This window comes from Hakea prostrata, chromosome 3 (genome assembly GCF_041222555.1).
Source record: "Hakea prostrata isolate BN-2017 chromosome 3, UWA_Hpros_2, whole genome shotgun sequence".
Classification (NCBI taxonomy): Eukaryota; Viridiplantae; Streptophyta; class Magnoliopsida; order Proteales; family Proteaceae; genus Hakea; species Hakea prostrata.
In genome coordinates this window covers 67,195,735-67,206,628 of record NC_142602.1, presented here as the reverse complement: position 1 = coordinate 67,206,628, position 10,894 = coordinate 67,195,735, and the positions used below count along the sequence as shown (strand labels likewise).

Below are 10,894 nucleotides of genomic sequence, written 5' to 3'. Positions count from 1 at the left end.
CAAATCCACAAGAGGTCTCACATCTCCGACCTATTAGCTTATGCACAATACCATACAAGATTATTGCAAAGTGTCACACCCCACCCACGTCTCTCCAATACCGTTTCCCATCTTTCGCATCCTCACTGTTCTTTTGGAATAATCTTTTCTCTGTTTCACCTTTTCTCTCCTTCTTTGTCCTCTTTTGGTTTTTTTCCTACTAAACTTGTTCTCTAATGGAATCCAATCCAAGACGTCTTGATCGCATGAAGCTCTTGTGTGTCAACTTCTTCTTCGGTCACTCCTTCAAGAAGATATACTAGCAACGAATCCTCCATTTGGAATAAGTCCTCATAACCGCAGTATAATCTAATAGAAAAGACATATGTGAGTTCAACGACCCGGTGAGGTCAACTCAACATCATATCACACTTCATTCTCAAGATTTCACACCACACATATAACATGATATCATAATGTAATTATGCATGATATGATATGTGAATGATTATGCTCCTAACTCTATCGTGAAGTCTCTATGGTAGCCGCTTAAGTCATACCCGTCTTCTTTGGGCGGTCTCATCACTCTTCCCTCACGGCACTCAGCCGTCTGTTGGGTTCTCCGCGGTTGTTGTGTAAGTCCGTCGCCTGGTTGGGGATTATGTCACCACTCTCTCACATCACCATTGGTATAAGATCCGCGCGTGTCAGGATAATCTTAGGCCCAATGCGTCTTGGTCTCGTACTACATTGGTCCGGATATTTCCCCTCCGCCTGTGCTCTGTTGGTTCAATACCTTCCCACCTATGATGGAATCCTCTGGGGCTCTGTTGGACCCCATTCTTACCCGGTGGTCTCCCTTTGGCAGGTGTCTCCTGTCCTCTCACGGGTCATTTCACCGGTCTTGAGCGTCCATGAGCCCTTATCTATTATATGCACCCTACCTCTCTATGTGATAGTGGGCCCGCTTGACATCGGGACCCCCCCTAACTCCGGTTATCCTTCTCCCCCGCCGGGGTGTAGTACTCTGGGTCACCTAACCACCTTCTGCATGCCCTAAATATCTATCGGTCGGGCCGGCCCTGGATCTCCCTCCGCCTCCTTTGGTATCCTATGGCGGATGCCGGGCATTCCCCATTCCCAACCCTTGCTCTTTTCCTGGCTGGGTGCCCCCCCTGTGTCGGTGGTTTTTTCTCCTCTCTCATCCTTCCTTTCTCCTTGTTTCGCCCTCGTTTCTTCTGCTTCTTTTCCTTCCCGTTCTTGCTCGTTCTTGGTCCTCTTCCTGTTTGTTGTTTTCCTCCCTTTTCTTTGTTCTTCCTCCTGTCTTTCCTTCTCCTTGTCTGTTTTCCTTTCTGCTTTTCCTTGCCTTTGGGTTTCTGTTCTTATCTTCCCCCCCTCGCTGGTTTGGTGTTCTCCCTCCTGTGTGGTCCTTTTGCCCCCTCGTTTATTGCCTTTGGAATCTATTGGACGGTCCTCTCCTTCTTTTTTTTTCCTCTTCCCCTTTGGCTCTCTTCCCCTGTGCCTGATCTTCTTCTTTTGCGGGATCCTTTCCCCTCGGGCTTTTGTTGCTCTGGGCCCTTCTTTTCCCTTTCTGTCCCTCTGGGGTTCCTCCCCTTGGGGCTCTGCCCCGTCCTCCCTTCCCTTTCGTTCCTCGGGGGGTCTCCTTGTGGTGGGCTTGCTCCTTTCGTCTTTTGCGTTCGTCCCCCTTCGTGTCGCTCCTCTCTTTCGTTTTCCTTTTCTCCGCCTCCGCCTCTTTCTGCCTCCTGCTTTCGGTGGTACTTGGGTTTTCCGTTTTCTTTGCCCCTACGTGGGTGGGGGTTGGTTCCCTCGGTCACTTCGCTCTGGTTGGCCCCCCTCGTTTTGTGTCTTTGGCTCGTTGGGTTCTTTCGCTCTTTGTTTGTTCTTTTTCGTCTCGGTTCTCCTCCTGTCTCGTTTCCTTCCCTTTTTCCTTCTGCTTCTTCTCTCTTCCTTCTCTGGGTTTTGGTCTTTGGGTCTCTCCCTTTGTTTGTTTCCTCCTTCGGCTCTTGTGGTCCCTTGTCGCCATCGGCCCGGGTTCTCGGTCTTCCCGGGTTGGGTTCGGACCGTGCTTGACTAATTGTCTTAAATCCATTTTAGGGTCCATCAGTAGTCAAATCAAAGCACTTTTGTATTGGGCCGTGCAATCTCCGATAACATATACTTAGCTCATGAATATCTTCACTTCATTAAGAAATCTCAATCAAGATCTAGGTATATGGCTATCAAGTCAGATTTTACAAAGCCTATGATAAGCTCGAATGGTCATTTATTAAGCATACTATGAAAAAATTTGGATTTGCTAATCAATGGATATGATGGATCATGCAATGCATAACCATAGTGGAATACCAAATCAAAGTTAATGGAGATCTGACTCAATGTATCACCCCCCCCCTCAACGGGGAATTTGTCAGGGATGCCCCCTTAGCCCTTATATTTTTATTCTTTGTCAGGAAACCTTCACCCAAAGACTTATATCCAATCAAGGAATTCCTCGTCTTTCAGGCATTAAATTAGCTCCCCAAGCTCTAATGATCAATCATCTCTTCTTTGCTGATGATAGCATGTTTTTCTCCCCAGCTTCAATTGAAAATGCGTCATTAATCAATGTGCTTCTCCAAGATTATGAACTAGTATCGAGCCTACACATCAATCCTTCAAAGTGAGCTGTAGTTTTTAGTCATAGAACCCCTTAGGATCTTTGCACTGATATCATCTCCACTCTGGATATTTGTGAAACCCCATCCCATGGCATTTATCTTGGCATACCCTCTTTAGTTGGGAGATAAAAACAAAATTTTTGCTTTCATCACTAATAAGTAAGGGTGTCAATTGGTATGGTTTCGGTACAGTACCAACTTTGAATACAAAAAACCAGAACCGTACCGTACCAAATATACATAGTACAGTACGGTTTTGATATTTGCAAAACCAGTTTAGTATGGTTTCGGTATTAAATCGATACAGAAAAACAGTTTAAGCACGGTATCTAGTGCGATACACTTTTGGTAAAAACAAACCCATGCTACTTTTGTTATTAGTTCATTAAGATCCTAATGAAATTCTGATCAAACAATCAATAAAATATGATTAACAGAGACAAAGCAAGTAAATCTAGAAGAGGAGTGAAGGATGAAATGAAAAACTGAAATAGGGAATTATGGATAGGGTAAAGATAAAGTGTTTTAATTGTAAAATTACATTAATATCCCTTAATTGGGTACGGTACCAATTTGCTACGGTTTTGGTACATACCCACGATATGAGTACTTGAAACCGGAACCGTACCTAAGAAATTCGGTTTCAGTACATACTGTACCGAATTTGGTACGATGCGGTTTTAGACGGCGTGGTTCGGTATGGTTAAACGGTTTCAGTATGCAATTTACAACCTTACTGATAGGTTAAGAAGGAAGCTTTTCAGCTGGCGTGAAAAACTCCTTTCCTCGTTCGAAAAGGAGGTTCTTATCAAAGTAGTGGCATATTGTCTTCCAATCTATGCTATGTCATGCTTCCAACTTCCCAATGAGATATGCAAAAAAGTTGAACAATTGATCCGCACCTTTTGGTGAAAAAATAACAAAGGCCAGGGTATTCATTGGGTTAGATGGGAAACCCTATGCATGAGAAACTTGAAGGGGGTTTGGAATTCCATGATGTTCAATGTTTTAATAAAGCTTTCTTAGCAAAATAGAGCTGACGTTTACTAACTAATCTTGATTGTTTATGGGCACAAGTAATTTTTGCAAAATACCTTCGTCATAAATCCATCCTTAAAGTCGAATGTCCTAAGAACTGCTCATGGGGATGGCAAAGCGTTTTAGCAGGTAGAGAGATTTTAATCCGTGGTATTCTCAAGCAAGTGGGCCATGGCTATGATACACTCATTTATAAGGATCCATGGTTACCCAGCTCCCATTTCCATAAAATCATTTACACCCCATTTGCTAATGGTCCAACAAAAGTCATTGAATTAATTGATTGGTATTCTTAGCAATGGAACCTTCTTCTCCTTCTTTCCCTCTTCTCCAATAATGAAGTTGACCAAATAAAACTTTACCTATCCTCTCCCCGAACACACCTAACAAGTGAATTTGGAGTAAATCTTTAAATGGGACATTCAGTATTAAGACTGCTTACTTTCTATGGTCTCCCTTGCTGATCATTATGGCAACATTGCATCATCATCCTCAATACTTCTCATTGAAAACAAATATGGAATATCCCCACTTTGTCAAAAATAAAATATTTCATATGGAAAGTATCTCATAAAGCTATGTCGGTATGTGATACTTTATTTCATAAAAATGGCTCCCCATCCCCAATTTGTCTTGTATATGCTTTTTCTAATGAAACTATATGACATGCTTTATTTTCATGTCCTTATGCAAAAGAATGCTGGTGCCTGTCCCCCTTAAAATTGGTACCACTAATTTTCATGGTTCTTCTATGATTGATTGAATCAATTTTATCTATACCAAGTTTCATGCTTACAAGGAGATGCATATCATAGATGTTCTTTGGACCACCTTGTCTTTGGTGTATTTGGAATACCATAAACAACTTTTTTTTAAAATTTTTTTTTTTATGATAAATGCATTTCAATTTCAAATATTATGAATTGGTTCTCTTCTCTGGTTAATGAAAATTGGTGAATGTCAATACAATAGTGTTTCTTTTACACAAAGAAACTTTTCTTGTCAAAACAACAATTAGCCTCATGTTTTATCTATTCTTGATATACATCAAGTTTATACAGATGGGGTTTGGAACAAAATTACTAAGCAGGGAGGTCATGAAGCTATCTTATGGGATTCGGTTGGATGTTTTATAGCTACCACGCTAAGATTTGTCATAGATCATCAGCCACTATTGTGGAGGCTAAAGCTATAGAGATGGATTTCATTTAACTTTAAACTCTTATGTTGATAGAGTTATTTTATTCTCAGATTTTTAGTAAATGGTAGTAATCAATCTATTGACTGGGTGAGTATAAGCATTATTAGAGAAATTCAGCAGCTTGTTGTAAATTTCTCCTTTGTTGAATTCAGGTTTATTAGCAGGTCTTCAAACTCTGCTGTAGATATTATTGCTCATGGAGCAAATTTGTTTGCTCTTTCTAGGTTTTGGTGGTTTGTCCCACCTTGTTTTATGTATGTAATTAATGACTTTTCTTCTAGGTTTATTACCCGGAATATGTTAACATAAGATTGGTAGTTGTTAGGCCAAAAAAAGATTAAACAACAACACTAACTCATGGCCATGGGCTTTAGACGTTGGAATTGTATATTTGAATGAGTTTACTTGGAATAAATTCTAAAATGTGCTTCTTGATGTTAGAAATAAAATTAAAGGAGACTTGACATTTTGGTTTCCATCAAAGATTTTATTTCTAATAATATTAGGCGTGATAAGGATGATATATATCACACAAATGATCAGTTTTTTCAAGAACCAAATATTATGTTTTTCATAGTTAAAGAATCTTTATGATAATATTAGCCATTCTAACACTTGAACAACAGGCTTAGGGAGAACCATAAGCATTTATTTTTTGAATCAGATATTGTGCAAGTTTTCTTTGTTTACACATTTATTTTTTTTCAGTAATAACCTACGACATAGACGATTACTCAACCAAACAAACAGCAAAAACTATGAAAACTAGTAGCCTTCCTCACACTACTTGTTCACAGACTACTATTTTCAGCAAACCCTAACAATTGCAGAGAATATATAGAAGGAAAAGATGAATGGAACAATCTTAGGCCTTGGATTCAATGGCTGCAACTCTGGCATCAACAGTGGCTAAGATGGTGGTTAGATTCCCATGCTGCATGTATTCGTTGGTGCCGGAAAGGATCTGTTGGACAATGAACCGGTTCGCTCGCTCAGTTGGGTGGAATGGGTCCCAAAATGCATAAACGTTTCGGTTTGGACAAAGGTTTGAAGCAGGTGTGCAGAGCCCAAGTCCATTGTAAGGTCCTTGCCCACAACATGCAGTCTTTGATGTTACAAAACCTGTAATTGAATGAATGAATGAATGAAAAATGAACCATTTTCCGGTTCAACCATTTAGACCATATAATCTGGTCCAATCAACAAGCTTAAACTTACCAAATGCTTGAGGGTTGCTGATGAAATCGGTTCTCATCCTTTGCACATTAACTGCGAAGAATACCTTAGTACCAATCTCCCCATTGAGTTGGTTAAGCATTTGGACGAGTTGAGGGTTGTAGAGAGCAGCAGCTTGTTGCAGTACGGCGACGCAATTGCCGTCGCTGCTCCTCTGGGCTAACTCGGCTGGAACACAACCCAACGGTCCGGTTCCGGTTACGAGAACACTACGGGCACCCAAGTCATACAGTTGCTGCAAATACACAAATTGTAAAACATTAAATTTCTTTTCCCACAAAATAATTTATATACCTTGTGAAATAATAATAATTCTTGATAAAGGGAAAGGCATTCACGTTAAGGTTTGGCATGGGAAGGATTCATGCATATAAGAACATTAGTGCATTCTCCAAAACATCCTTGCACGCACCAATGAGCCTCTGTAATCATGTGAATTTCCATCTTTACCCTAGACAATGAATGTGGGTTTATTGCCCTGGTTACACCTATAAAAGTGTCATTTAAGACAATTCCAGGGTAGTTACTGTCATGGTTGAATTGTCACTTACTAGTTAATTAAAAAAAAATTATTTGAAACTAAAGGTTGTCCAGTCCAGCTTACGTGTAAATATAAGTCAGGGTTGAACTTCAATACTGTGCATTTAATTTTGACTGTCCGTTTTGGTTTTCAACCCATTCGATGGACAGGCAGCACATGCTGCGCATTAAATGCGCAACATTGTTCTCTAATGCTAAACCCCGGTCTTTGTTGTAGGTTTTGCAAACGTGGCTTACTAAACTTCGTATTCTACCACCTGAATTTTCACTTTTGCCCCTTCTATTAATTGGTGGTTTCTACAACAAGGGCTCTAATATTGGGTGTTTGTGTAAATGCCTCAGAGAGAGAGAGTAGTTACCTTTAGAAGCTTTTTGTACTCAGAAATGACATAGCGAACGTAGTCAGGGAGAGAATATTGACGAGATCTTGCTGAGAATGGAACCAAGTAGTAGTTGTTAACAAAGTCATTGCCACCAACTGTAATGAGAACAAGAGCTTGGTTCACTCGACGCTTTGTCTGTGCAGCTCCAATTCGTTGAGTCAATCTCTGCTGGTATTCTTTGAAGTACTCTATTTGCCTTGGCATTCTAATTATGTTGACCTGCAGATAATTATGAACATTTCAAATTATCAATTTGTTTGTACCTAATCCTTTATCATCAAAAAGATTAACTTAATTTTTTTCCCTTACAAATTGGACACCAGTATCATTAAGAACTCCAATCCCAGCAGAAGCAAAGTTAGCACCATTAATCAATTGGGCTCCTGTGAGCGCCGGGTTCAAGTAGGCCAGCACAGTCTCCTGCCCCATGGACTCACCTAATGATAGTACAACAACTCATGAGAAGAAGGGGGAGAAAAAGGAAATTGAGAAAGCCCCATATAGAGGAAGCCAAAAGCAACCATCAGCAAAGAAGAAATTAGAACTACTCAACTGATAATGTCTGGGATGATGCGTCCATTGGAGAAACGACCTGTAGGTCGACGACTCGGACTATCAATGCCATAAGGAGGTGAATCGGCACGGGCGGTGGTCGCCAAATAGTTGTTGTTACCGGTATCAACAAGTGAATCACCGAAGACGAAAAATGCACGGGCCTCTACTTGAGAGACAAAAATGGCTACTCCTAGAAAAACCACTATCAGAGAAGCCAAAGAAAAATCCATGGAGATCAGAGTTTAGGGCAACTCTGAAGGAAGAAAAAACTCTAAGAGCTCAACTCTCTAGCTCAAGTTATTCACACTTGAGCTGAATGTGCCTTGCTTAGTGAGTTGATATCTTCTGTCTACATATATATAGTTGAGACCAAGACCATGAAGAGTTAATCACTGGAAATTAAAGATTGTGTAAATGATTTCTCAACGTTCTTTCAACCCCTACAATCATTCAGGAAACCAAACCCTACCTATTTTGGTGGCTACTTTCTTTTGTGTTTAAGTCTCTAACATCAATATCACTGTTTCATGGCTTTCTCATACCTGTTTCTTCTGTCCAATATTAAGACACAACCACTACTACAACAAGTCAAAGGCTACTTTTAGCATCAATCTGGAACTTTATATGATTTTCATTTACTTATGTTGGTGAAATATGGCCCATGCATCTTGGTCGCTTTTTGATCGGTAACTGAAACATATCTTCACTTCTTGAGCTAAATGAAGATCAAGATTATGATTCAAGGATGTTAGTAACTTGGTATAGCTCTCACATTCTGAACTAGAGTAATTAAACCTACTTTGTCAAGCATTTATGTTTTCATCACAGGCTGGACTTATATATTATGTTTTGTATCCATTTTCTCGTGCTGAAAATGAATAATGGAGAACGTACTTAACTGTATAAGATGACCACAGCCATTAATAGCGAGATATTTTAGTTAGAGTTAGAACTGCAGATCTTTAAATTGTTGTTTTCGTTATGTAATGCTAACTCTCTAGGTTTCTCTAGAGAGTTGCAGAGAAACAAAAAATGTCTAAATAGCCATAAGAATTATTACTTCTGGCCTTCTACTTAGAAACCCTAACAGAATTTTCGTCAATTAGTCAAACCCATTCCTGTAATCTACCCACTGTTAAAAGTAAGTTAAAAACTCAATTTCTTCTTTTAAAAATCTGATTTAAAATTTTTTTGGATTCAAAGGTCCCTTCTTTTCACTTTGGTGCTGGCTTATTTATGGAAAAGTCATTATCACTTAGTGAGGCTCTTGATAAAGTTGGGAGACCATGTGAAATGCATAAATTTGTGGGGTTGAAAATTTAAAGAAGAGTAGTTAAAGCTGCTCGTCCCAAGGGGCTCAGCTTCAGTGCGTATGGCTACGATCGAACCAAGTAGTCGAGGTCGAAATCTCAACCAGTCATTTTGTAATTTTTTTTTTTTTTGTTACAGGTAGGTATGGCTAGAAAAAAAACATAGAATCCGGTGATCATATGCAACACTAAAACTCTTTGCCGACCCTCAACCTCTACTCTATGAAAAGAAAAGAAAGAAATCTTACCCAAAAAAAAAAAGTAAGAAAGAAAGAAGAAAAAGAAAGATATTTATAACTCTGTTTATCGCCAACCACTCTACAACAAACTCTCAGTACATATTAACTAATACAAGAGAAAATTTTTAAGAATTCATCCACTTCCCACAATGATTGTACTCAATCTTATATCAAATTAGAAAAAAGCAGTGAACCCACAACTTAAATTTTCGGCTATTGAATCCAAAATGGTACAGAAGAGAATTCTACAACTTCCCACCACACTAAATCTAAAAATTAATGAAGTCCCTGTAGTTTGTATGATATCCACCAAGAAATCTAGTATTTTAACTTTGAAGTAAAATTTACAACATTAATTACTGGTACCATCAGGATCCTTTTCCTTTAATTGGTCAAAGTCCAGAAGATAAGATACTCATGAATAAATGATGTATAAGGCCATATATATATGTATGATTTTTTACTTTGTCTTCACCAAGTTTTTCATTCCATACTATCAAATTCTTTTGGTCTTGTAGAGAATTAAATATTAGCTTTTTGGTAGCCTGGTTTGGTTTGGACATGAATATTTTATTGAGATTTCATTATCGTATCTATTGCAGGTATGAGATATCATGGAACGTAATGAAATACAACCATTTATGTGGTCAGGAATCCCATTATTGAGTTCTGTATAACCAGAATGATGGATACAAAACCGTATGATCCTTCCCTGTGTCGTTTCCCAATCTGGTCATTGTATCATATATTCAAGAGTACCCATGAGGATGAATAAGCCATTTAATTAGTTTCATACCATAAAGAACTTCACACATAAAATAATACAAATGGGGACTTTTCAGGGAGAGCAGATCATAAATATAAACAATTTTTTCGAATTGTTTTTAATTATCATGGGACATAATGAAGTAAAACAATTGATGTGGTCAGAAGAATCCCATTATTGAGTTTTGTGCAACTAGAACGAAGGAAATGAAAACCTTACCATGAGAAGGTTGAGAAGCCATTTACAATGCTGAGACTATTGATACTTGGACTCCAAACTTCACTGTGCCGTTTACCTCTTGTTTTTTTTGGATAGAAAATGATTTTATTGCAAAGGTAAAGGCCGAGGCAAGAGAGGAACAAGCTCAACAAGCCAGGAATGGGAAAATGCTGAACTTTTTTTTTTTTTTTTTTTGTTGGTAATAAGCAAGTTTATTAAAAGCGAAAACCGCAAAAGTAAGTACAATGAAGATAATCAAAGTACAAGTGCTGAGAAATACACGGATGTGCTACATGGGAGAAAAAGAAGATTGAGAATTTGTTGCTTCAGCTGCCAATCTATCATTCACATGATTAGCTTCTCTCAAAGTATGAGTAAATGTCACCTCGATAATCTGCTGAGTAAGATATCTAATATCTGCAATTATGATTCTAATCCACCAAGGCATGGAAGATGATTGATGTTGTAGGATTGTGATAATGCTGGCATTGTCACTTTCTACAATCACCTTACTAATATTTTCAATGATACTCCACGCAAGCGCTTTTCGAATTGCAAGAGCTTCAGCTATTAATGCAATATTAGAACCACAGCCCTAAAAAAAGTAGAAAAGCATTTTGCCAAAAGAGTCTCTAGCCACCCCCACCAAAACCAGCATGAATATGCGACCTCTTCATGAAAGACGAGCCATCAACATTTATCTTGACCCATTCAGTTTCTGGAGGATTCCATTTGATATCAACATGTTGA

At 38.8% G+C, this 10,894-nt stretch overlaps 1 protein-coding gene across 1 annotated transcript; it reads right to left on the bottom strand.

The window, feature by feature from the left end:
* Window positions 1-5,524: 5,524 nt before the first annotated feature.
* On the bottom strand, window positions 5,525-7,953 carry LOC149022834 (GDSL esterase/lipase At5g33370-like). Its single transcript, XM_089150730.1, has 5 exons — window positions 7,609-7,953; window positions 7,365-7,492; window positions 7,032-7,274; window positions 6,115-6,367; window positions 5,525-6,018 (listed from the first exon to the last, which is right to left on the bottom strand). Exons 1-5 carry the CDS (start codon window positions 7,838-7,840, stop codon window positions 5,762-5,764), a joined length of 1,113 nt encoding a protein of 370 aa, XP_089006856.1. The 5' UTR covers window positions 7,841-7,953; the 3' UTR covers window positions 5,525-5,761.
* Window positions 7,954-10,894: the final 2,941 nt, after the last annotated feature.

Bases quoted from the DNA above. Each gene is read 5' to 3' on its own strand.
- LOC149022834 (XM_089150730.1), bottom strand. From the start codon at position 7,840: ATGGATTTTTCTTTGGCTTCTCTGATAGTGGTTTTTCTAGGAGTAGCC. The intron at 7,493-7,608 runs GTTGAGTAGTTC...TACTATCATTAG, and splicing joins CATCATCCCAGACATTATCA to GTGAGTCCATGGGGCAGGAG. The intron at 6,019-6,114 runs GTAAGTTTAAGC...ATTCAATTACAG, and splicing joins CAGCAACCCTCAAGCATTTG to GTTTTGTAACATCAAAGACT.